This window comes from Colius striatus, chromosome 14 (assembly GCF_028858725.1).
Source record: "Colius striatus isolate bColStr4 chromosome 14, bColStr4.1.hap1, whole genome shotgun sequence".
Classification (NCBI taxonomy): domain Eukaryota; kingdom Metazoa; phylum Chordata; class Aves; order Coliiformes; family Coliidae; genus Colius; species Colius striatus.
Window position 1 is genome coordinate 3,807,809 of NC_084772.1, and position 27,407 is coordinate 3,835,215.

Sequence of the window (27,407 nt, forward strand, 5' to 3'; positions counted from 1 at the left end):
CTTCCTGGAAAGAACACAACAGAACAAAGTCCATCCCATACAGCCTGTTTATGCTGATGCCAAGATGCTATTTTCAGCTTTAGAAAGCAAAAGGCAAAAAGTACTTTAGGCAATAGTATTAGAACAACAGTTTACTTTTCAGTTAAGTTCACTTGCCTGTATTAAAATGAATAGTTGGATAATCATAAAGGTAAAGAAGTCAGAGCATCAGTCCCAAAAGAAGATTATGTGGTATTATTGCAACATTTTCTTAAACAATGTGACTTTATTATGTTTTTGGCCCAAGTGTCTTTGCTACAGACAAAAGGCTGGCTTCCAAAAAAAGCTAGCAAGATATCTAAATGGGCAACACACTACTGAGGACAGACAGCATTTGTGTTCTCTAGCCTGTCTGGACACTGTCTCCATGTCTCTCACTGCGTGTCCGTGCTCTCTCATCACTTTTACAGCAGAAATTACAGTGATCTCCATGGGTTAAGCCATTAAACATTTACTGGAAGAAAGTGCTAAGCAAAAGCCAAAGATTGCAATGTTTAGGCTCCTCTGAGGAGTTCACACACCATGTCGCCATCTCAACTATTCAGATATTCAGCCTCTCAAATGGATATGTTTTCAGTGAGACTATGTGTAACAAAAAGTAATGGCTTGTGTTCTTTTCAGCTGTTCCAAACTCTTGTGTCTGTGATGAATTTGGCAGTTTCCAAATGAAAGCTAAAAGTTATCCCCTCGATTACTGAAAGACCTGTCAAAGCTCTACATAAATTCTGAACAGGATTGAAGTTCCCTAAGTAGACCTTTTTGTCTAAAAAGACCTGCTTTCTCTTTTCTTAGGTGCTATGTCTTCACATGCTCCTGCAATTCATGGATTCTAATATTGACCATGGCTTCTTTGATATGCACGCCGGGCCGCCCCCGCTCTGGCTGCGGCAGCTGACAGGCAATGACACTTATGGTTGGAAAGGCTGCTGGGAAACCAAGATCAATTCTCCTTGTTTATGTCCTCTGTGTTAGTTGGCTGCTTTCCACAGAAGAGAAGGAAGTTCTCGTCTCCAGCAGTGTTGGGCTTAATTCCAGTTTAGTGTGTTGACTATATTGAAAGAATATGAACTCAACAGAAGTCAATTGTAGTAAAGCACAGTTCCACCATAGGCAGAGTGTTTTCCTGGGTAAGTGAAGTCCACTGACATTTACTGCAGCAATTCAGAATTCTTTCTCCACGTGACTAAATACAAGTGGCCAGTAGCAATCTGCACCTTTCAGATGCCTTTAATGTACATGTTATTGCAACTTTGAAAACAAAACCCAAAGGAAAAAAGGAATTCCCAAACAAACCAACCAAAACCAGCTCCACAATGGAAAAACAACCTCAGGTTTGGATTAGATTATTTTTTTAATATCTGTGTCGATTATTTGTGCTCACTTGCAGATTTTCACATTTTGGAACTGTCAGATAGAGAAAACACATCACTCAGGATCAAGCCAATTGAAAAACTTGCCCATTCTCCAGTGGAAAATCCAGGAGGCAGGCATGGCATTGGTTAGGATGTTAGTGCTGTGCTTTTCCATAGCATGGGCTGCTTTGGGGGATTTGATGAATATGGCTGTACCTTCTCCTTGGAATGGGTATCCTCAGGGGAGCAAGGAGAGAGTGTGCACTCTTGTTCCTTTGCCTAGAAGATCTCAAGTTTTGCTTGGTATGTGTAAAGGTTTTGAAAGCCTGCTTATATTCTCTTCTACATACCTATGCTATATATTCACAGCAAGGTCATACAATCTAGGCTTCTGTCATTTCACCACTAGCTTACTGGAACTATTTATCTGCAGGCACATAATTGATGGAGGTTTCACATTTCTCCACTCTGTCTTAATACTGTTTAATACACCATGTTCCAAAGCAGATCACAAATGCCTGGCATGTGGGATAGGGCACTTTTTACAAACAATTTAACAAGTTGAGGGTGTACCTGTTTATGATTCCACTATTTCAAACAGCTGGGTGAAGCATTAATAAATTTCTGTGGTACAATTCAATGAGCAGAGGGGCTTAGCACTGCTTATTTTACAGAAAGTGCCTAAGGCCAGCAGCTGGTATAATCTTGTTTAGTCATTTCATTAATGATAAGGTGAATGTTACAACTATTTTCCAAACTATCACTGTATGGGTGTTTGAGGAAATCTTTTCTTAAACAAAGAAAAGAAAAAGGAAAAAAAAAAAAAAGGTAAGCCCTAGTTCAACTGCAAATCCATGAAATGGGCACCATACCTTGAGGTATCCCACTACAGTAGGCAAGTAGGCCTGTTTGGAGTCCTATCTTCTAGAGCAAGATGATTGTATCATTGGCTACACTCACACACTCACATAGCTTAGGTTTTATAAAGGTGAAATACAGAGCATTTGAATGCCACAAACTTGAAGCTTAATAACATTTTAATATTCACTACTTGCAAGACCTCCTGAAATACACAAGGTGCCAAAGAAATGGTGCCTTAGAACTCGTTTCTTTGCCAAAGGTTATCCTGTACAGATGCTCAACTGGAATAACCAGATTGAGACATGATGATGGGAACTCTTCTGATATATTAGTGTAGTATTTACTGAACATGCATCAGAGGTTTAGTATTTGGGTCATGTTAATGCTTCAGTCTTCTAGTACTGTGTCATTCTTTGATTGTGCATACTGGCTCTATTAATGCTTTGTGTTATGCCTGGTCCTTTAATTCTGCTTCTTGTAAAAATCCCCTTCTTTTTAAAACTTGACTCTAACTGGGTTCACACTGAATGACTATTATGAGGGGAAGACCTATAAACCACCCATTTATTCCAGTTAACCACTGAGTTATCCTTTAAGCATCACTATTATTCCTACTTTCAGGATGTTAAGAACAGGTTTGTGTCTTAGGTTGTGATTGACCCACCAAACAAGTTTGGATTGAAAAAGCAAATGTCTGTTTCTTCTCACATTGTTATGGTTAGATTTTAAAAGACCTTCTTTGTACACTTTGAAAAGTTTAAATACAGTGAGTTTTTACTGTTCACAATTTGACACTCAGAAGCTCAGAGTTTTGTTTATGCTCTGAATGAAATAAAAATAGCCTTTGGACTATCTCTGAAAGACTTGGGCTGCCATTTAGCATGAACAAATGTACATATGAGAAATCACATACTGCCTCTGAATTCTTCCTGCAGTTAAGCATCAGACACAGTCTACTAGGTGTAATTCAAAACCTGCTATGATGGCTGGATTCACTCACTCACTAAAGAATCCTGTAGAAACTCACACAGTGGTCACTTTAAACGCCCTTCAGATCACCTTACTTTCCATTGTCATTTCCCCTTGCATATGGCTGGAAGTGCATTTGGTGGTATTTCTGTCGGAGTCTCAGTCTTTCTCAGTCCCTGATGATAGCACAGTCTCTAGGCATCAAGTGTTTTTGGCAAGAACTGTCTGTACTTATCCAGTATCTATGTATTTAGGTATCTCTATGGCAAAGAATGAATCCTATGCACAGGAGTTTAGAAAGATTCAACGTCTGTCTTCCCCATTATTCCTTGCTGGGAGTTTTTCTTTCAAGTATTTCCCCTATTTAAAAAAAAAAAATCCAAACCAACAACTTATTGACAGTCACAGTAAACTTTAGTTTTCTTAATTTTATCTAATTAACTCCACAAGACAGCCTTTACATGAGCCTGGAGAGATTCTTCCTTTGCCCACTACTTCTAAGCTTTCATATTATGTGATAGGTTTTAAATGTCTCTGGATAAATCATATGTAGGTAAAATACTGATTCTTTTTAGTTAACATGTTCAGTAATAATGATGTTTAATTAGGTCAGACCTGCACTGTAAATTAGCCTGTATGTTTCTGATTTCTCCAAATAGGGATTAAAACTCAGCTTTACAGTTTCACATTGAGCTTTTTTAAAGCTGAAAACAATAGTCAAAAGGAGTAAACAAATGTAGGGTTGTTCTCGTACTCTGCTTCCCCAGCTCTAAAAACATAGAAGTACTTAAGGCTACTTTAAATGTCAAAGAATTAAGTCCTTCAAACTGTCTACAAAGCTTCCCTAAGAAAGAAGTTTCTTTAATTAGTTGTAAAGATTTTGAACAGCTGTGATTCTGCTGCAGTACAGTTTGAGCCTGACAGGCTAATGCCTTAAACAGGGCATTTTTAATGTACTTTTCACCGAAGTTGTAGACTATGGGCATAAATGAACACATTGTTGCTAGATCAAAGCCAAGAGGAGGAAGATCCTGTGGCTACAGAAACTTGACGTGCTTCCAGCCTCCTCCAGGATTGTTACAGCCCACTTCTTTTACCTTTGCTACTTCAGCTCCCTCGGATTAATTTCACTTCTGGAGGGGCATGTTGGGCAGGGAAAGCTGATGCTTGTCAGGGAGCTACATTGTACATGAAGGCATATTCCACACTTCCTACTTGTAGCATGCTTCCTCTCAGGCCACACAGCCCTGGCCACATGATTTTTCTGTAAGGGACTTTCCTGTGATCACAGGAAGATTAGGTAACTGCCCCACTGCTTGTTCCCTCCCTGCTGAGGATTAAGATTTGATCCAAAACCAACAGAAATCTGTGGACAGAATCTCATTGACTCTAAATAAAGACAGTCTTCATGGATGGAAACTTTGAATAAATGTGATCAACTGAAATGACTTCTCCCAAAGTCTCCACCCTGCATCCAACAGCCTCATCAACCTTCAATGTGATGTAGATACTGAGGGACCAGCAGGAACACAATTAGGCCTTACAGAGTTTTCACAGAATTAAAGATATTCTGCACTTTTGGTATTTTTTAGCCCAACCTCCTGCTCCAAGCAAAACTACCATCAGTGCTGGATCAGATCAGCCATGGCTTTGCCTAGATAAGTGTAGAAAAGTTTAGAGGATAGAGACTCTGCAACCTAAGTGGCCTGTCCCAGTAGTACATTACCAACCTGGTAAAATGTTACTAGCATCTGGCTTTAACAAGTAGAGACATCTGCCTATGCCACTGGTTGTTATCTGACAGTACAGAGAAGAATTTGGCACTATCTTCATAACTAACTTTCAAGTAGCTGTAGGATTCTAGTAGACACCCCTCACCCCAACCTCTTTCTCGTGACTACACAAAACTGGCTCCCTCAACCTCTCCTTGTATGTGCTCCGGGGTCCCTTCTGGGTAGGCATCTACTCCATTCTCTCCAGCTTCTCAACCGTTTTCTTTGAACTAAGGGCCCTAAAATTGATGACAGTATTTCAAATGCAACCCCCCCCCCATTTCTGAGTTCTGAAATAAAATGACTTCTCTCCCTTTAACTACATTTCTAATGTAGCCCAGTATGCAATTGTCCCCGCTTGTGATGAGATCATACTGTTGGCACATGATCAACTTAACTTCCCTCATGGCCCCTGTACACTTTTCAGCAGGAATACTTGACAGCTAATCATTTCTTACTTCTTTACAACCTAATGTTACTTCTATGCTTACCTATCTAGTAACCAGGAAAAAAGAAAAAAAGCACAGCAATTTTCATCTTGTTTTAAGATCAACTTGACTTTAAAAGTTTAAAGGGATTTTGTACTTGTGTTGTTGGCTTGATCTGCTGCAGAAAGAAGCATCAGCTGCACAATCTGTGAGCTGCTCTACATGGCTTTGTATCTGGGCTGTATCCAATATAGTGATTTTCACTCTTGGCATTCCTCATTAGAAAAAAGTGGCTATCCAGCCTCTTTTTCTGTAATTGGTCTCATTAACTACAGGCAGTAATCAGCCTGTGAAAACCCATCTGCAGTCACTAAAGAGTTACAGCTTGAATATCCAACCAGGACATTTTTGACGTTTGCAGACAGCCAATAAAAGGAGAGATCAACAGCCCAGCTGACTCATGAAGGAAAGCCTGAGCTGTTTGAAAGCAGTTCAGAGCTGACTCGCACTTGGTTTCTGTAGCAGTTTCACTTCATTGTCCATAATTTTTACGCCTGTTTTTCCAGAGGTAAGTTGATTTTTGTTTTCTATTTCTTTTACTGAGCTATGTGAGTAATAACATAATGTAAAGTTTCTCTCATTTTAAGGAAAATATTTTCATTATTAATTATTTTTCTGAAGTTATCTTTAAAATTAGAAACTTGAAAGAAACAGTTCTATAGTACCCTCTCTCCTACCCCTGTATGCCCAGCTAAGGGAGGACAAAGCTGTCTGAGACTCATGATGTCCTACTAAGAAAATAACATAAAGTACTTCATTGCAAGTGTCACCTAAGAAGTACTGACTTTGTAGTTTAACAGTGCATTTTTAAAAGGATGGAGAAAAAGCATTTAGAAAAGCAGAACTGCCAGGGAAATAAAGAGAGGGAAAAAAAAAGGCTTTGTACCAAATCTCTAACCCTGGGGTAGAAAGGTATGTGTTTACCTGTAACTCTCCTATTCCATAATTAGTCTTTCTAACTGTGTTAAGAATCTGGGTAGCAACCTCAATAGACTTAAAAAAAAAAAACCCACCCAAGTAATTTTAGGGTTAAAGTCTTTTGGAGATTCTCATCAAATCATTCTAAGTCAAGGTGTGGGAATAGATGTACAAACTCAGACACAGGACAATGATGTTCAGCATGTCTTGTTTTTTAACAGCGAAAGACTGAAGTGGCTTTCACTTTGTTTTTAGCAAATCTCATCGAACAGTTTTGCAAATGTAAAATAGGAGCTGCTGGCTTTTATTTTTATCTAACTAGCCAGTTACCAAGAGTTTAACAACCTGTTATAGCTAGACTTAATTCTACCTTTTAAAAAATAGATGCTCTTAGAAATGGTTTAGATCTTATATTCGTCATTTCACCTTCTTTGTACTAGGTTTGGAGTTCAGTAAACTCTTTTGGCTACTTAAACAATTATTTATCTTAATAAATAATAAAAATTACTCCTGCCAGCCTTTTGATTACCTCCTTTACATTTATTATTGCTAGATCTCTGTTGTTGTCTTTGCAACTTCAAAGGATAAATGTCTCACTTGGAAGTTTATCCTCATTCAGAGGAATCCTTTCAAATGGTATGGAACTCCAACCTCATACCTTCTTAGCCTCCATACTATATTGGATTTATTGCTTAAAGAAACTTAATGTAAAATTGAGCTTAGTACTTCTCTGATTGTGAATGTGCCTACATGCCACAGCTGAGACACTGAGATTAACTGAAAACAAGATGGTCATGAACTACAAGCAGGTCAGCCATTAGCACAGGCTAATTTATCTTCAGGTTTTTGTTTCTGTTTTACTTGTGGAGAACAAATGGTCTGCTTACATTTGGAAGCCTTTCAGGCCTTCTGCATCCTCGGTCTTTTTGTACAGCCTGTCTTCTAGAAGGACACAATTCCCACTCAACAGTCCTGCTTACTGGTTATTTAAAATCTTTGGTCCTTCAGTTCCTTTGTTTCCTTTTCTAGCCCTGCTCTATCTGACCCTGAAGCAAGTATACCAGTTTGAGTTCTTCTGACTCACTGACCACTGATCTTGCAGTAATTCCTACTGTTGTTTTTATCCCATCTGTGTTCTTAGCTTGCTTGTTTTCCTCTTTCACCACTGATTTCTGGTTATGTCCAGATTAATGTACCTTCACAGATGTAATTAAAACTGTTACTAATGGAGTAACATAGTCATGCTTTGCAGGGATTATCTTTAATCCATGTGTATTGCCATACACTGTGTCTGAGATGTTCAGATTGCCCTAGATTTCACTCTATATACAGACTATATAGAGTGAGTATTGGCTAAATTAGTGGCTGCTATAAAGACACAACTATTGAGTGGGGTCCTGGAGCTTGGGAAATTTGCTTTTTACCTTGCTTTTGTGTAAACATGTAATGTCATATTAAAGAAGATACCCAAGGATGATGTGGAACACACTGACATGAGTTATTGAATAATTGCTTTTTCATGAGAAGGGGTAAATATTTGTCCAGCATGTAACTAAGACACTAGTTTATTGTCTGCATAGTTCAGTATCACTTTAAAATCCAACATTTCCAAGTCATCAGATGGAAATAATAACAAGCAATTAATTAGCACTTTGAAGGCTGAGATGGAAAGTTATGGTCCAGACACTCCTTTGCAATTAGTGTGCTTTTGCTATCTTTATAAAGAAAGTCCGACACAGTGTTAGAAGAAAGCCTCCTGGGTTAGGGTAGTAGTACTTGGGAAGTTAAGGGGTGGTGCAACTTCACTGTGCTTTGGTAGTAGTGACAAGAAGTAACACCTAAAACCTTTTTTTTTCCCTCCCACTTTTTTTTTTTCCCCAAGCCAGCCATCAAGAAATGGACAAATCATTACCTGTAGTAGCTCAAGAAGATTTGGATAGCTTTACCTTGACCAGGACAGGTTCAGGCTTTGCACTCAAAGCCTTTCATGTTTCTTGGAACACTCACATCTTTGTGAAGCTGCTGACCAGCCAGGACACTACAGAGAGGTACATGTCTTAACCAACCAATCAACTTACCATGCAGGTGGGGAGCACGGAGATGCAGTAATGGTACCAGAAAAAACCCAAAATACATCTCTGTTCCTAGAAATCCTGCCCAGCCAAGAGACAGTTTGGAGGCACTTATACTGAGGGAAAAAAGCTCTGTTTTTTTACAGCTCTCATAGAAGTAGAGCTTAATCCTGAAGTCATGTCTACAAACCCTGATTAGGAATACTCAGCATGCTATGGTATTTCATCCTTCTGGAGGTTTCTGAAGAGATCCTGGCTGAATTTAATCTAAACCAGTATGTACAGGTGACAGAGTAGAGAAATGGGAGGAGGGACAATGGTCAGGGTTACAGGACAGTGAGATGTGTATGTATCTTAATCATAAATACAAGAAAGCAGTAAGTGGTGGGTGTCAGCCTACTGACCATGAAATGGAATTCCAGGGTGCAACAGAAATGCAGACAGCATTCAAGAAAACTCACAAGATATTTTTGATGAAGCAAGACCAAAGCATTTTTGGGAATGCACTAACTTGACCTGTTATCAGAAAAGGAGTATCTGATGTGCAGCTACAAACTAGCTTCCCTTCTTCTCTAAGGATGCTGCCATTCAGCTGGCTTCTGTTAAAAGTAAAATACAAAAGCATCCTACTCAAATACATAGTGGTTCTTTTGTCCAGTATAAAGGCAAGGGAGGAAAAAGGAGTATTTAACACATTTTTAAGAGTTTAAATTGGCAATGGTACCTAAAAACAAAATGGTGCCAGAATGTGGGAACAATTAAAAATTTTAAGAGGTTTTTTGTATGAAGGAGGATTATTTGCTTTTAGACAATAGAAGTCCATCAATTTTGTAATATGAACAAACATTATTTCTTTGGTAGGTCGTTTAGAGAAAAGTTTCCTCTGTCCCATGTCTGCATCTTCTTTAAATAAAAAAAACCCCAAAATGAAATAGTTGAAGTTATGAAGTCAAGTACTTTGCTTTGAATTTAATATGCTGTCCTGATTTAGCATCTTTTCACTCAAACTTGCTCCCTAAAACTAAAACCAATCCTTGGCTTTTCTCTATCCTGTTCTGATCTCTTCTTTACACTGAACAGTGTTTATGAAAGATGGGAGAATAGCTGTGTTTTATTCTGGCTGCAAAACGTTTCACTGTGTGCTGATGATAATGCTTGCAGTCACAAATCTAAATATTTAAAAGAGGTGGGGCTGTGAATTAATTCCAGTGATGAGTTTACAGGCTTGTGAATTGACACAGTAAATATGAAAAAACCTAAACTGAAGTCTCAAAGTAAAGGCTGGTTAGAATAATGAGAATGAGATCCAAGTCTGCTGAAGTTTATGAAGGTTGAATTTCAATGAATTTTCAGATCACAAGTACCATAGAGATAATCAGATCTTTAGAATCATATGATTAACAAAAACTGACCCTGCAGCAGAAGTTCAGTTGTTTCCATGAAAATACACAACTGAATTTATCAGCATTTCCTCTGTGTGACAAAACAATTGACATCCTTAGACAGTAAAACTAATCTCCTGGTGATGACCAAACAGTGTAATGGTGCTCTGTAAATAAACTCTTTAAATCCAAATAAACTCTACAATCCAACCACGGCTGATCTCAAATCAAACTTGGCAGTGGCAAGAGTGCTACTTCTAACATGAAATCTGAATTTGGCTTCACTTTGTTATCATGTTATCACATGCTATATCATGGATCTAACAAAGTCTCATTAGATAAGCATGAAAGATCACTACTTCCTTGTAACTGTGGATCTCACTAACAGCAGAAGGATACAATACAAGTTCTTGGGGACAAATAGGGGAAAAACAATTGGTGGGTTTTTTCTTAATCTAGTATTTAATATAATTCAGCTTTCTTCTGCCTTTGCATTTCAATCTTCTCTAAACTCTGCTCTTATGTTCTTATAAAAGACTTCAGCGGTCTTTCACATTATTTTAGAAAAAGAAACTACACAAGAGATTGCTTAATTTTTTTAGAATTGTTTGGAAAATGATAAAATATTGGGTTATTGGTGGAATTATATTAGCTTGTGTTCAATTATGTGGCTATCTCATTTCCATATCCTACACCATCTCATTTCTAGCTTAATTCCCTTCAGTCTAACCTGCCTGTAATCTTCTTTCCTTTTTACAGGGAGTGGAAGTTGACCCTTCAGGATCTAGCTAGTGTCAGACACTGTAAGTCTGAACGTCTCCTGCCTTCTCTTGGAATTTACCAGTGCCATGGACTTGTGGGAATAGTGACTGAATGGATGAACAATGGATCCCTCCACTCACTTATCCATGAGGTACATAAAAAGTCATCTTTTATGTGACTAAATTAATTACAAGGTCAGCCAACAGAATAATCAACATGTAAATTGTGGATAGTAATCACAGTCAGTCTGTTCTTCAGCTTTTGCACTGTACTTCTGTTTGTTGTCAAATGAAAATGTGAATAGTAACAATTTCACACGAATAAAACCTGTTTTTTGGGTTACTTAGAGCCAGCTGTACCCAGAGCTTCCATTTCCCGTACTCATAAGGATCCTGTCAGATGTGGCTGAAGGGCTGCATCACCTTCACAGACTCAAACCTGCTTTCTGCCACGGCAGACTGAAGCCTTCCAATGTGCTTTTGGATGCTCTGTACAGAGCTAAGGTAGGAGCTTCTACTTCTAGCCTATTCATGTAAAATCCAGTCATTGCCCTATTATATATTTATCCTAATAGTCACTACCAAGACTTGAGGTATTATTACTACAACTTGGGTTTTTTTCTGCCATCTGTGTAGATATCAGACTATGGCCTAACCAAGTGGAGGAAAGAGCAACTAAGAGCAGACCTGCAGAAATGCAACTGGAGAACCTGCCAGGATTTAGTATACCTCCCTCCTGAAATACTTGAAGGAGGCCTTCCTTCCCAGGAAGGTGATATTTACAGGTGAATGGGATTTCTAAGGGGCTGTCATACCCAGTCTTTGCTACATTCCACAATGCTGAAGAAATACTTTAAGATACTACAGTAAAAATGCCAGATCTAGATAATGCAGTAAGATAGCATTGCATGTGAGGCCAATTACAGGGATGAGTAAAGTTTTTTTATTCCCCATATTTGGTGAATAACATACCAAGGTTAAAAACTGTTCTTAAAGGTGGTTGTGTAAATATTTACATAACAGAGCAAAACAGTTAAGTGCAATGTAGCTGCCAAAACTTTCATATACATTTAGAAACCTAAAAACTACTTCATGTAGTTTCCAAGTTTGAACTGCTGTTGATTTTTAGTTTCGGGAAGAACTGTTTATACCTAGATGAGGCTCAGGTGAAAATAAGACCCGTCTTTCAGCATTTCCCATCAAGAAAGTCCCATGGAATCTCTGCTGGAATAATTTACTTAGACACTCACACATTCATGCATTTTAACAGTGATTTATACACAGGAGGAAGATTACTTACTGCCCTAAGTCCCTTTTGGATATATTATGTGGTTTTTGGCTGCCTCAAATGAGACAACCTCAAATCACAACTGTTGTCTGTATGGACATACAACTGTCCTACAGAGCCTGTGGACTAATGTTATTTATAACCTTTAAGCATGACCACACTTCTGCTTTCAGAGCTTTTATGGAAGCCACAAATTTAACTCCTGCTTTATTGTCACAGAGACAGGCTTTAAGATGAGCCCTCAAGTGTATGCATTATTTGAGACCTATGAGTGATATGACTAACCTGGTGTTGTTCATAAACACAAGATTTTTGTACAGGCAGAGTGGAAGCTTACTTACAGGTAGCATAGTTCATTTTCCAACATGTCACTCATAACTCTAGATACTCAGCTGTGACTCAGTGCACAAGGTGCATATCTAGAGAGTGGTGCAACAGAAAACAAATGTCATGAAATACTACACACATGTAATGCAGGCATACCTGTAACTTGCATTAGTACTTTGCTTGAGGCTATTTAAGTAAAAACATTCAGATTTTATGGAAACAAGACAGAAGAGGAGGTGCTTTTAAAACATTACAATTCAGCACTACAGAAAGACATTAGTAAAAAGATATGTTCATCCTGGAACTACTTCTTCCCATTTTGCTTTGCTTCTGACTCATCCAGAGCCTGCTTTCTCTTCCAGCAGCCTCCTTATTTCTGCCTCCAACTTTGCAGATTGAGTTTTTCATCAAAGAGTTGTATTATGCTATGAGTTGTTTTGTGGGTTATATATGTACATCTATGGTGTCACTGAAATAATCCCTAGGATGTCAAAAAGGAAAAAGGTATTTGGGGCCCCATCAAAATGTAATGAAAGAAACAGACATGCAGTGGGTCAGAATTAAGTTCTTGGTAGATGAACTGATGTGCTTGTCAGCATCTGCTGACAAGTCTATCTTTGAGTTGCTATTTAAATTACTTGAAAATAAGTGCAATGATAAAGGAGAACAGAAGATCATGAACTTCACAAGAGAAAATGGAGATGAGGTGGCAAACTGAAATGTAATTCTAATTTATCTTATGCTTTAAAAAATTCTGAGTTTTCTAAGAACAGCTCAGTTAAAAACTGAAACATAACGCAGGAAAAAGGATCTCATTAAATTAAGAAAGACTTGAATAGACTTTCTCTTAAGCCAATAAACCTTCTCTTGGAAAATAGGATATGGATTTGTATTGCAAACTGATAAATGGTCTTTGTTATTCTCTTTTTTTCCCAGTTTTGGAATGCTGTGTTGGGAGAGCCTAAGCAGGCGTAAACCTTTTGAAGGTATTTATCTCCATTGTCCACATCAGATTTCGTTGCTCAAATCTTTTTTCACAAATTCCCTTGCTGTAGGGAAATTGATACAAACAGCACCATCTTTTCAGATGTCATTTTACTTCATTGTCACACCCCATTATATGGAGCTTTGTGTTGTAAAGATTAGAATCCCTCAACAAACCCTCAGTGTTTCCTGAGAAACTGATGTTTCTGAAGGGGTCAGGCATAGCCAAGATTTGTATCAAATCTCTGTGTGTGCTGAAGCAAACTGCTGAGTTGGATTTTGCAATTACATTTAGTGAGAAAGAATGCCATGTCATATTTAACAGCTGGCATTTAAGATCAAGGAACATTTTAGTGACAAGCAGCTAACTGCAGCAGCAGAATGCTCATTTTTAAAATTACCATGAGTTTCAAATTCCAATCAAGAAATGGCAGCTCATGCTGAGTTCTCTTAAGTAAACAGGGAACTTTATCTTCTCAAAAAGTGTGAATAGTTTTAAAGACTTCTGGTTGCAAAGCATTGTCAGAGTCTAGGAATGATCCTCGTTTGATGGAGGTAGAGGTCAATGAAAGGGCTCCATTCTGCATGGCAAAACTGACTGAAGGACTTCTGTATTTTCCAGGCTGAGGACCACTTAGAAATAAGGCACAGAATAGTATGTTAATGCTCCCACAGTTTATGGCTGCCATCTTGTGGCTGCCCAAAGTAGATTCTTTCTCGTACAGGAGTTCTATTGTATGGCTTTATATAAACTATGTTCTTAGAATATACACATAACAATTACACGTGTTCCTGAGGTGTCTGTGTGGGATGTTTACAGCACTTACATACCTGTTTGTGACTTTTATTATCTGGACAGAGTTCTTTATCCTGAAATGTCCTGTTGAAATAAGCAGTTATTGTTAAGGGTTAGCATATCTGTTTTACAAAAGTGCTAACTTGTCTTTTTTGCTTATGAAACGCCCACAATAACTTGTACTGAATATAACTTTGAGTTGTGAGGTCTTTAATTTTCCAGTGACATTTTTCTTATGAATGGCAGGTCAAAGGACTTTGCTGGAAGTTTTGACAGGGATCTGCAGCAGCTTACGGCCTGGCATTTCAGAAAAGTTTATACCAAGCAATTTGCCTGAGAGGAATAGACTGTTGAAACTTATTGCTCTGTGCTGGCATCAGGAACCAGGTTATAGACCACATATAGAAGGTAACATGCACAATTTCCTTTCTTTGCAATGTTTGAAGTACATAGTCCTGTTGGGAACATTGGTCTAGCAGAACAACTGAGGTGGATAGAAGTAATCTTTAGATAATCAGACTACTGTAGATGTCTTTTCCAAACCAAAGTTTCCTAACAGAAATGGCTCCTCTCCAAAATTGCATTTAGTACAACATAAAAATGAGTATAAATTCAGGAAGAGAGATTGTCATTGGTATGTATTTGTTTCATGAAAATCAACCTGCCTTCAGCATTTCTTGATTCCACAAAAGTAAACAATAACAGCACATTTCAAAGGAAACTCGTTATACATTGGAATCTGTTTATCATCTGTTTCTAAAGATAGCAAATAAATGGTAAAATTGTGATATTTGGGGACAAATTTTCCAAAGCTGAAGTGCTGAGGAAGCAAGCTACATACAACTGCATTGTGGTAGGATTACATATGACTGTATAAGTCTCTTGCAAGTAAGTTCACTACACTTGTATGAACATTTAAGAAAACGTGATTTCAATGTGACTGTATCCATTCCTTAAAATCAGTTGAAAAATGAAACCCAGAAGAGGTGAGGTGGAAGTTGTATTAAGCTAACTTCATATAGCTCATCCAGTCACTCAGCATAATAGCAAAGTTAGTTACAATGTGCAGATGCCTAAACATATACACATGACACTTAAAATGCTTTATGTATCCCTGCAGAATGTGTAGACCTTTTAAATGGAATTCTGACTAGTATAAATAAGGAGGCAATTTCCACTGCTATCTACAATCTGATGGATGCAAAGGTTAGTGCAAAATTAAGTCTTGTTCTCCAAGGACATTGCTTGACTCTTGCAATTGTGATCTTTATGATCCAAAACTAGGAAGGGTTTTGTCACCTCTGTGTTATTGGATGTGCCAGAGAGCTGGAGTGTACCCTTTGGCACTTCATGTTCCTTCAGGAGCTGTAGAAAATAAATATTCTGAGTTTCTCTAGAAACTATAGTCAGTTGCTACCTGCAGTTATGAAAATACAATAGCTTCTTTCCAGCCAATAGCTGTTGTCATGGGAAGCTCATGTGAGAACAAATATCAGCCTTGATTAGATCTGAGTTCAAATGAAGGACAATGTGTATACTGGCATTTAGTCCAGAACCCGGACAGTGTTTGTGCCTGTTGTAGCAATACTATCAGCACTTTTCTCTGTGCTCCACTGTTTCTAAAATGATGTGCTTCAGACACAACATGCTGCTTGTCCTAGGGTCTAAGTGTTTCTTGATACTACAGGAATGGACAGGGAAGGGCCAACAACTGAGATGCAGCTAACTCCATATGTCTATATTGTCATGGGAAATCTGGCACAAATCTGTCTACAACAAATATAACTATATGCTATCTAGTTAGATAGTTATAGTGGGGAAACTAGTGACACATGCCCTTGAGGTATTCTGACTCTAGCTGGATTTAAGCAATGCATGCTGCATTATTGGTTTCATTGCTGTAGTTATGTCAGTTACCTTCATGCATATTGAATTATTTCCACATAGAATCTTGGAATGGTGAGGCTTGGAAAGGACCTCTAAAGACTATCTAGCCCACTCCCCTGCTAAAGCAGGTTCCCTTCAATCAAGGGGCACAGGAACATGTATGTGTGGGTCTGGAAACCTCCCGAGAAGGAGCCTCCACACCCTCTCTGGGCAGCCTGGGCCAGGGCTCCCTCACCTCAGCACCAAACGAATATTTTTTTCCCTGTGTTCCAGTGGAACTTTTTGTGTCCATTACCCCTGGTCCTGTCACTGGACACACTACAGTGTCATCCAGCCTTTAGGTACTTCAAAGTGTTGATGAGGTCCCCTATCAGCCTTCTTTTCTGCAGGCTAAACAGCCCCAGATCCTGCAGATCTCATAAGAAAGATGTTCCAGTCCCCGACCATCTTTGTAGCCCTCTACATGATGAATCACATTCTGGGATTATAGAACACACTTGATCAATGTTTTATTAGATGTCATAGTTGAAATCACTTTCACTGCAGTTGAAGTTTATTTGTAAGAAGTTTGTATTATTGAGCTTTGATCTCCCTTGATCACACCTTTATTCTTCAATTTGCTAAGTTATGAAAGAGCACTAATTAGTGTTCAAATAACACAACTGATAACCTATCCAAAATGACTGTGAAAATGCTGCTGGAGACTGAAAAAGGATTGATTCCTAAGTGTTGAAGTATATCAGCTGAAATAGTTTAAAATCTCTGTTGCAGATGCACAAAATGAAAAAGTTACAAGTATTGACACATCTGTATTGCAGATGGTTTGGCACAGTAAACACCGGCTGGCCCTGCCATTTGGATACTTAGAGGAAAACATGTTGTAGCTAGCCCAGTCTGTCTCTCAATATAAGCCTACTTTCACCTTCCCCTGCATCATTCAAAACTGGGGTTTAAAACAAATTCTGAAACTGTATAGAGTGTAACAGGGTAGAGCTGTCAGATGTAAGCCTGCTTACTTGTGCTGAAGTGCAAAATTGCTCTGTGCAATTCACTTACTGTATATTAGCTTACCTTAGTGTATAATCTGTCAGTATAAACTGTTAGTGTCAGTATAAATTTTTGCTCTTGACAACTGTGAATTGAACAAAACATGTGTACTTACTAGAGTTACTGTGCTGTTTTTTTCAAGGACATGGCACTTAATGCATGCAAAGGCTCAGAAATATACAGGTTGCAGACAGGCATGTGCAATTCTGAGGTGAGTACACAGCATGAAAGTCTTACAAGAGTAGCTCACAAGCTGCTTGTCAGGGCTGGCAGGATAAACAGTGCTTAATACAAACACTGTGGGGCAAGATTTCCCTAACTCCTTTTGTGCCCAACCAGGATAACTTGAAAACTCTTCTTTACCACCTTCTAAGCAGTTGACAGATGCTGCTCTTGCATAAACCACCTCCTCCACTTAAGAGCTGCTTTGAACCTCTCCTTGAAGGGGTCCTACGAAAACTGGAAAGAAATTGACCTTTCTTGTAGTATGTTCAAAATAATGGCTGGATAAAAAGTCCTAGTCTGAATTGTAGCATTTCCAACCTTTTTTTTGAGTAGGGCCAACTGCTTTGTGAGAACTCCAGAATACAATTAACTCCCATTTGCAAAGTGATTTTTTTGGCTCATGTAATGGGCCTGACTATGCTGAAAGATAGAGGAAGAGAACTAAAGCTCCCATGCCTGCATCAGCACTAGCTTTAAACAGCTCAAGTTCTAGCAGTCCTGTGGCTGCTTGGCAGCACAGGTTACAGAAGCAAACCAAGGCAGTTAAGTCTATGGAGCTGAGCTGCCACAGTGACACAAGGTAACTAGCTGAAGTTGAATTAAGTATATCTGTAGGCTCAACAGCTGCCCTGAGCTGTGATACTACTGCCTTGCATCCCAAGAGAAACCTGCTTAGGCTTTGGAACAAAAGAAGATAATTCTTTGCTATTTTTTATTTCTTTCAGGTTGTTTGTCCACAAAAAAACAACCACTTAATCAGCAAGAAAACTCCTTTTGTAGTGCCACGCTTGTCAATGACTCTACTTGACAGCAGTGCAAATGAAGAGGGAAGAGAAAATATTCTGGAGATGGCTCTGTCAAATGCTATCCCACAGAACACAGCAACAAAGAAAGGTCTTTACCTTGAAACATTCTGCTCCACCTATTCTAAGAAAAAGATAAATATTACTAGTTGTTCCATAGACAACTGTTATTTTTCCATGTAAAATTGTCCTTTCTCAGAGTACAGCTGTACTCTCCACTGTTATCTGAAGCATGAGTCACTGCAGAAAACCAGACACACCACAATACCTTTTGATTAAGTGCATAGATAAAAAGCCTGTTTTGCTATAAGAAACCCTGACCTGTAATGTACAGCTGCATTTCCCTCACACATCAAATAGTGCCTGATGCTTTTGTCAGAACAAGGCTTTCCTGGAAACCTCACTGCCTTGTGCCACTAGGAATAACAGCTTTTTTGTAATTTGCTAATATGAAAAAGATATATTTTTAAAAGATTGTGTTGCCAGGAACATGAGAGTGATTCCTGGTAACCACTATTCCTATACAAATAATTTCCTTACCTCCTTTGACTTTCCAATGTAGATTTATCCAATTCCTAAGAAGAGATATATTTCCTTAAAAGCATTTTCTATATTCCTCATGCCTTTGGATACAAAAGTTGAGCTGAAGGAAATCAATTCATTATATATATCTATATATAGATATACACACACCTCCCAGACTAATGGATGGAACAGCTTGCTCCATAACTTAAGAAACCAATTCATATAGATGGTTTGAAAAAGGCATGTATTACTACACACATCAGACAAAATCTTCTTAGGAATAATGATGTATAGCAAGGGCTTGAAGAACAGTAAGAATTAAAGAATAAGTAAGCTCTTTCAAGATAGAAATCTTCACTTCATAGAAGTGAAGACTGTTTTGCAGTGGATGACACATATATATCATGTTCTGTTGTTCAGATCAAGGGTCTTGATTATCTTAAACTCTTTCTCTAGATCACCCAGTCTCTGACAGGAGAAAATCGGATTCCCCCTGCATGAGTCCTTTATCTGGTTCCACTGCAGGCAAAGAAAACAGTCAGCATAACAACCCACCACTGGCTCTTAAGCACAGACCACAAGTTACACATTTTGAACAAGCAGTGACAGGTAAGACACCATTTCCAGTTTGAGGTGGAAAATATTCTCCTTGGCCAAATCTTTGTGATTAAATTCCTTAAAGTTTAGAGGACATAGATCTCTAAATTTTGTGTGCATTTTCAGGTATTTACTGTAACAATTCCTCTAACCTTAATATAAGTGTCTCATGGGTCTATTTGTATATAGCTGTTCCTATGTTCTCAAAAGTTCAGGTACTGGCTGCTGAGAACATTAGCTTGTTCTTTTCCAGGGTCACGTTCTGATAACAGTTTTAAAAAGACCATAACAAAAATGAAAAATACAGCATATAGATTCATAATAGTTGGGGTTGGAAAGGATCTCTAGAGCTCATCCAGTGCAGCTTCATGCTAAAGCAGGTTCCTCTCGATCAGAGGCCACAGGAGCATATCCAAGTGGCTTTTGAAAACCTCCTGAGGAGATTCCACACCCTCCCTGGGCAGCCTGGGCCAGGGCTCCCTCACCCTTACAGTAAAAAAGTTTTTCCTTGTGTTTCAGTGGAACTTTTCATGTTTCAGCTTATATCTATTATCTCTAATCCTTTCACTGGACACTACAGAAAAGTATCATCTCATCCTTTTGACATCTAATCTTTAGGTACTAGTAATTGTTGAGGTCCCCCCCTTAGTCTTCTCTTTTCCAGGCTAAACTGCCCCAGGTCTTGCAGCCTTTTCTGATAACAAAGATATTCCAGTCCTCTGATCATCATATTGAATGCAAAATACATCCATTGTTTAAGTTTGGCATAACTTGTTGCAGTTTTAAGGTGTGTATTCTATACCTCTACAAAAGCAGGCATTGACTACAGAAACAGATGACTAGGAGGAAGAGATGATAATTCATTTCTCTACTTATAAGGTTTGTGTTCTTCCTATGGAACAGAGGCAGAAAAGGCCAGCTTCTGATCTGTGAAGCCTGCCTCTGCTTGCAGGTAAAGCTTTGTTTTTGCAAGCTGGCCTATGATAATTATCTCATGCAGCTGGCCATCCCTCTCCATTTTATTTCTGAGTGATGATGTAATCTCTGGATCTATCACCAGACTAGTGTGTGCAGAAAAAAGTAACCACAGAACTCTACTGGGAACAGTTGGAAATCAGAATGACAGAGGCATGTTCCCAAAAGCAATAATGGCTTTTAGTTATTAATTTTCTGGGTGTGTGGTATTTACTGTACACTAAACCCTAATGTCAGTACCAAGTATTCTAATCAGCTTGTGCAAAGGAACAAAACTCAAACCTCTTGATCATTTTGCCAAGAGTATCATTTTTGTTACTACTTTGGCTTTGCCATATACAAATTCCCACTTTCATGCTACGTGTTCCAAACAGTCTCACTACCCTGAATTCATTCTTCCACTTCCTACAGGACAAAGTTTTCTCATCTACCTTGAGCCCCACTGCTTTGCATAAGGTTTAATATAGATGATAGATGAACAGTGCAAGACCCCAAAATCTCCCCTTACGCAGCCAGAGCGCTTAGATCTTTAGAAACATTCATCTTGTGTAATCTGATCTTTGAGTTTTGGACAAAAGATCAAAATGTCAGACCAGTTTTGAACAAAGAATGCAAACTAACTCCTACTACTCCCCCTCTGCAGAGTTTATAAATCTGATGTTGATGCTATCACTTGCTAACAACTTCTGGAAGAAAAGTCCACTTAATTGCTCATTTTGTTTCTTCTTCATTCAAGACTCTTGCTGCAAAGGAAACTGTTGTCAAATACTAACCTGCCAGAGACAGACCATATTGAGCTGCATGACAGAAGGCCGCCTCAACCACATCCTTGACGTCCTTCGCTCACAGCAAATGTTGTCTCGAATGGATTACGAAACAATCAGCTCTTACCCCACAGTGACTGGCCGTGCTCGGGCATTGTTGGACACTTGCCTTTGCCTTGGAGAGCAAGCAGCACAGGCTGTAATGACTGTACTTTCAGTGACCAAATGTAGTCCCCTGGGACAAGGCGGCCATTGCCCAGAATGTCTTTCTAAGGTAAATAGGTGATTGTTGTGACTTCTTCTTTTTTAGCTTGATACATGCATCAGAGCACAGGTAATTTGGAATAGCAACAATACACACTAATTCCTCAAACCATTGCCTGAAGTCAGTCCTGCCTACAGCCTATGGTTTTTAGTCCTCTAGTGAAAAAAGCTAGTAGGATTAAAAGGTCAAGTCAACTGCTGCCTGTAGAAATTACCCAATAACAAGTTCTAATTTGGACCTCAGAAATGTGTGCCAGAGAAAATACAGTTCAAGTCAAATGACACCTTATTTCCTTCACTTTTTTTAGAAGGGAGGAAAACAGATCATGGCTTTTTGGAGGTCGTGCTAGGGAAGAATGGTTTTAGCTGGGATAGAGTTAACTTGCTTCTTAATGGCTGGTGCAGTGCTGGATTTACTGTGAGAATGCTGGTAACACACTGATGGTTTTTGCTGTTGCTAGGTAGTGCCTATTCTAAGTTATGGAATTTTCAATTTCCCATACTCTGCCAGCAAGCAGGTGTACAAGAAGCTAGGCCAGGACAGCTGACCCAAACTAGCTAAAGGGCTATTCCATACCACAGGATGTCATGCCCAGTATATAAACTGGGGGAGATGGCAGGAAGCCATGGATCACTACTTAGGCATCAGTCAGCAGGAGGTGAGCAACTGCATTGTGCATCACTTGTCTTTTCTTGGGTTTTAATTTCTGTTTTTGTTATATTCCTTTTCGTGACAGTTGTTGGTTTTCAACTGTTCTTTGCTTATTAGTGAGTCTTACTTTTGTTTGATTCTCTTAACCATCCCACTAAGAGTGGGAAGGAGGGAGCAAGTGGCTGTATGGTGCTTAGTTGCTGACTGAGGTTAAGCCATGACAAGTTGCTACTAAATCCTTCCAAATGAGGACAGCAAATGGTACTGAATGAGGAGAAAAAAGTTACTGCCTCTCACAGAGTTCATATCTGAGCCAGCTGTTTTGAGTAAAAGGCTTAAAAGAATCAAAAAGTATTTCTTCAACATGGCCTTAAGTGTGACTGGGAAATTCTATGTTATGCATATAAACAACTTTATTTTCACTCACAAATGGTCATATGCTCTGAAAATGAGGCACTGATAGCAGCACTTCAGAAAGGTGGGGCTAAAAGATTTAAGTGGAAAAACATTAATACCTTATCTCCATGCAGTTCTCCAAGTATATCTGCAGTTCACATGTAAGATTAAACCAGGAAGAAGAGGTGCCAAGTTGAACATTCTGAAACAGGGGTTCTGCTGAACTGTAAAGGAAAGTAGTAAGACCATTCTAAGGAAAATGAGGTTATAGAAGATAACATTTTTTAAAAAGGCACAGTGGGATTCCTTCAAGGTTCATGGCACTGGATTAACAAGAACTTGTTATACAACCTAACAAATATTTTAAATGCAAAGCCACGTCACTCTGTTTCCCTGTGTTGCATTTGTTCTCTCTGCAGTTTCAAACGCTTATGGAATTCAGTAGTTTGGCAGGTTGCAATTTTAAATACACTGTTTTCTAGGGATATTCAAGGGGTAAGAAATACATTACATACCATACAATGGTGCTGGAACCATAAAAGTAATTTTTTAAACGTAAATTCATTACACTGTTGTATTGTTACAATTCAAAGCAATGTCCCTCAGGATGTGCTGGAAATAGTTTTGCCTATTAAAGTAGCTGGATACCTACTTCTGAATCTTTTTTTTTTCATTTTAAGTGAGAAGTTTCAACAGTGTCTGTGAAAAAAGCTGTCTTGGTTGTGAGGAAAAGAACTGCTGTCATGGTGTTTTGCTTGTTTAGAAAGCATAATATAATCACAGTAAATGGAGAATCCTTCACCTGGGGGAACTATTCACAGGCTTTTAAGAGAAAATGGCAATATTGTTAAAACTTATCAGCTTTTGGAAATAATTTCCCTGAGCTGTTCTGATGGCCACTCAATACTTCTGATAGATGTGCCAGCTGGCAGGCTATGCTGATTTTCTTTGTTGATATGTTTTTGACATAGAAACTGTTTTGGCTCAGGTGCCTACTTGAGAGTATCATTTCAGGACAGATCTAAGCCCAGTCTTAACTGTTAATTACAGAACTGGCATCAAATCAATGGGAGCCCAAGTTATCTGTGTTTTCAGACAGATTTCTGTTCTCCTCTAGCTTTCCAAGAGGATATGACCTTAGTTAGGTCTATTGCTATCATGCTTACCCAACTTTTTAAAAGATAACCCAAGGAGACAGTTTATAACCAATTGCAAAACAAAGGAAAACTTTTTACTTCCTAAACAAAAAACTTCAAACAAAAGCAGATTTTTTGCAATCTTGCTCAAATGAAGTCAATGCATCAGTGGGAGCTTTTTTTTTTATGTGGCTACCTTGGCTAAAAATAGTGTCATAATTAGCTATGCTACTGACAAAACCTTGCTACATACTTAAGTTCAAGTAGCCAAATGCACAGACTTCCTCATAACTCTCCTTTGTGTAATGTAAACACTTAAATTTTGGGGTGGTTTGACAGTTGCAGCTGTTGGGATTCTTTAAGTGGGGTATTTTCAAAAGGATGCTACTAGTTTCTTGAAATGAAACTGCTAATGATAGAGTCTTGATACAAAACTAGAATACAGTGACCTGGAACTAGCATAATTTTGTCCCACTAGAAACACACACTTTTATAAGGTCTATCATACGTTGGCTATGTAACAAAGACACTAATGTACTGTGGTGATCACTGATGTGAAATATCAATCTGCTTAAAGCTTATGGTATTTTGCTTGTACTAAAGCTACTTTACTACCTAAGATTTCTGTTGTCTGTGGCTCTGTGTCCTGCAGTTCTCTTGATATCACAAATACAGAATAAACCATGCTAAGCAAGAGTAAAGATAGAAGAATCAAACTGTTCTGTAGTATCTGCACCTTGACTGTGAAGAATATCTAGATTCATGGGATGGAAATGTAAAGCATGAGAAATTCCAGACAAGAGAAAAGGGAATAAGAAGTCACTTCAGGACTGGCCATAAAAAGAGATTATTAAAACTCGTTGCACTTACTCAGAGGAGGTACAACTAAAAATAGTAGATGTTAAAAATGGACAAATTCTATTAAGCTATTTAGAGTTATTAAAGGAATAGTAAGTGGAGTAGACAGATGGCCATTTTTCTGACTCTACTGTAGTATATTTTTCTTCTTGATGCTGGTTGCAGCTATCTTTTGCTGACTTGTAAAAAGATGACTGTCCCTTGCCCTTTTCCCTATCTATATAGCACCTTTATCTTAGCTGGGATACTTCCTGCAATGTAAGGACTTCTGTGCTAGAATTTGTTTGAGGTTAATTTGTGGAATATTAATCTGAATTCTGGAATGAAATGTCTAAGAGATTAGTCTCTCCCGTAGAAAGCAAAATAAAGCAAGCTATAAATACCACTCTCTAGTTGTCACCAGTGGCTGTTAAAAACAGTTCCAGAGAACAAGAGAGGAATACAAGTTCACAGTCACAAAAACTGTGTAGATTTTTTTTATAAGATTGCATTAATAGCTACACACAGAAGAATTTTACACCAGCGAGGTCATCTAAGATGTACAGAACCAAAAACACTAATGAAAACATATTAAATCTCAAGGATTCTTACTTTGTTTCAAGTCAAAATTCTACATAACCTTGTAAATACATTCATGCTTGCACAGGTTCAGTCACTTGAGCTACTCCTGTGAAGATCTGTAAGGAAGGTTAAATGCATATATAAATAAATACGTGTGGGACTGGTATCATATATAAATACTTGTGGGACCCAAACACCATCAAGGCAGATATTGAGAACTTTACTGCTATTTATTGATTATATTGCTCTACAGCTATTAACTACGCTCTTCTCCAGTAATATATGTTGTCTGTAAACTGCTAAGGCTTTTTTTGCATGAAGACATCTTGTCCTGTGCTGTATTTCCTCTCATTCCTTTCCTGTCCCTTTGCAAAATATTGTACTGCAGCTCAAAAAGCCTCAGCATAGTTTTAATGTTGTTCATTTTCAAAGGAAGTAATCCCCTGCTTGCCCTGCCTGGTACTATATTCCTTTGACTGTGCACATGGTTGACTTGACATCTGGTATGTCAGTTGGGTTAAACAAAACTCTTGGATTTTGAAGGTAAATCCATCATAAATAAAACTACCTGACGAGGTCTGAAGATAACATATCTAATGAGGTACTTGTGTTACATTCAAGTGAACGTGGCTGCAAGAATACATTAATTGCACAGTTAAATTCACTATGTGTTGAAAAAAGGCTGATGGGATTTGTAGAATTACATTTTGCTTAATCCCAGCATTACAACAAATGGTAGACAAGAAGCTCAGATGTAGTATTTCCAACTCCTGTGCTGATATGACAAATTTGTGGTCAGTATTTTCTTATTTCCTGCCTTTGTTTCTCTTTTTAACTCTTGGGATGTATTCTTGGCAGAGATCTATAACCTCAAACTGCTATAATCAACTAATCTCAGCTGGGCTTTAAAAAGGTTGACCTTTCCTTTTCCACAGAATTAAGAGATGCATCAGCTGGGCAAACTGTGGGCTCTAGAGTTAAATGACAGTGCTTTAGAATAAAAACTCCTTCACCCCTTGAAACGTGCTAACATTCCTAAAGTATTTCAACATCTGCTTCCAAATGTTGATCTTGAACTTTCCACATATCAACAGCAATAACTGCATGAGCAGAAAGTGCAGATGAACTTCACCCTTTCAGAAGTGGCCTGGTTGTACTTAAGAAAGTTCAGTACAGTTAGTCCTTTCCTTAAATTGCAAGGAAATGTGTTCAAATTGGTTAACAGAATGTCTGCCAGCACAGTTGTTTTTCATTTTACCAAAAAGGGGCCTACAGCTATGTTTTTTCAGTTCATTAGAATGCTACCTAGGGAAGTTACATTTGAATGTTACCCTGAGAGAATTGGTTAAGGAATATAACTGGAATGTAATTTAATAAAACCCCACACGTATGAGGCTTTTGACCTTAGAATAGCTGCAAAACATAATTATCAGGATTTCTCAGCTCTAATTTTATTGTACAGTATACATTGCACTTTACTCCAAGAGGATGCAATGCAGTAGTCTTCTGATTGTTTCAGTACCACCACCTGATGTAAATCTGTCTTTGTGGTTTTGTATTTAATGACAAAACAGTATGGACAACTATAATGTATGTCATTCCAGCACAGAATAATCTAAAAGAACAGTTTCTGCACTGATAGAACACTCAGTAATAAAATTTGTCCTTTGCAATGAGCAAATACAGAGTTGTTCATGTAGTGTGACACTGAACAACCTGCGTGGTCAACCGATTTCAGTGTGAGGTGAGGACACTTTACTCCAGCCATAAAGTCTGTTGCATGAGTCAGTGCTGACGACCCATCTTAACAATTAACCTGTCCATATCCTATAGTTTCAAAATAAGCTGAGGTCTCCCAAGTTTTTCTATAGTAGTGACACCGAGGTAAAAATATCTCCCTGACCTCCACAAGCAGTAATCTGACACCCATAACCATGAGGCTTAGTTTCCTTTATGCCGGAGAATAAATTCTCTGACATAGAAGCCCAAGTACTTGCTCTCACTTCACTTTTCCAGATTTGTGCGAAAGTAAAGATGACAATGTCACTGGTATTGCATAAGTGATTGTGTCTCATTAAATCAATTTAACTAGTATTCAAAATGCTCTTAGCTTGTGGGATTTAAACAAAGAAAATTAGTACTGAAAGAAGCAGAAGTAAATTTTCTTTTGGAGCAAAAATATACCTGTAAGTAGCTGCAGCACAGCTTTGAGTGTTTTCAAAAGTTTGATTTATAGCACTTCACAGTATGTGACTGGGCAGCTGAAAAGGCTTTTCACAGTTGTGGGGATCTTGCATAACTTGGGAAACTCTTTGATAGTTCTTAATTAGTCCACTACAGTTTGCTCTGTGGGACACTGTATGCGCCAAGTAATCAAGATCCAAGTATGGAACAATGGAGCAAAGTGCACAACATGCAAACAGACTGCTGAGAAATCATTTTTAAAAGTTAGCAAAGCCAACCATAACTTTAATTTTAGGGCTGAATACCTTCTAATGTTAACAAAGAATGGATTAGAAATTGGAACGACTGTGCTGGCAGACAAAAGACTAAATCCATTAATAGGGCTATTCTACTTACTGCAAAGGCAAATGGGCTGTCAATAAATCCTCCTGTCTTTCAATGAAATACAATTTTCCTAATCTTCAAGATTCTCTTAACATTAAAATATTTTGCATCTCAATTTTTAAGCCTTTTTATTTTTTTTT

At 38.3% G+C, this 27,407-nt stretch overlaps 1 protein-coding gene across 4 annotated transcripts; it reads left to right on the plus strand.

Annotated features, from left to right (window-relative positions):
* The first annotated feature begins 5,739 nt into the window (after positions 1–5,739).
* LOC104556619 (receptor-interacting serine/threonine-protein kinase 2) lies at positions 5,740–27,382 on the plus strand. 4 transcript variants are annotated; one of them, XM_062007263.1, is made up of 12 exons: positions 5,740–5,989; positions 8,282–8,447; positions 10,613–10,766; positions 10,963–11,118; positions 11,251–11,399; positions 13,166–13,215; positions 14,256–14,417; positions 15,130–15,215; positions 17,086–17,154; positions 17,894–18,062; positions 18,953–19,105; positions 19,973–20,793. In XM_062007263.1, exons 2-12 carry the CDS (start codon positions 8,296–8,298, stop codon positions 20,017–20,019), a joined length of 1,347 nt encoding a protein of 448 aa, XP_061863247.1. In that variant the 5' UTR covers positions 5,740–5,989; positions 8,282–8,295; the 3' UTR covers positions 20,020–20,793. The 4 variants fall into 4 exon arrangements, with proteins under 4 accessions (XP_061863247.1, XP_061863246.1, XP_010198859.2 ...); XM_062007262.1 differs by lacking the exon at positions 19,973–20,793 and adding an exon at positions 20,805–27,382 and having other exon boundaries at positions 5,746–5,989; XM_010200557.2 differs by lacking the exon at positions 19,973–20,793 and adding an exon at positions 20,805–27,382 and having other exon boundaries at positions 5,746–5,989; positions 8,286–8,447.
* The last annotated feature ends 25 nt before the right edge of the window (positions 27,383–27,407 follow it).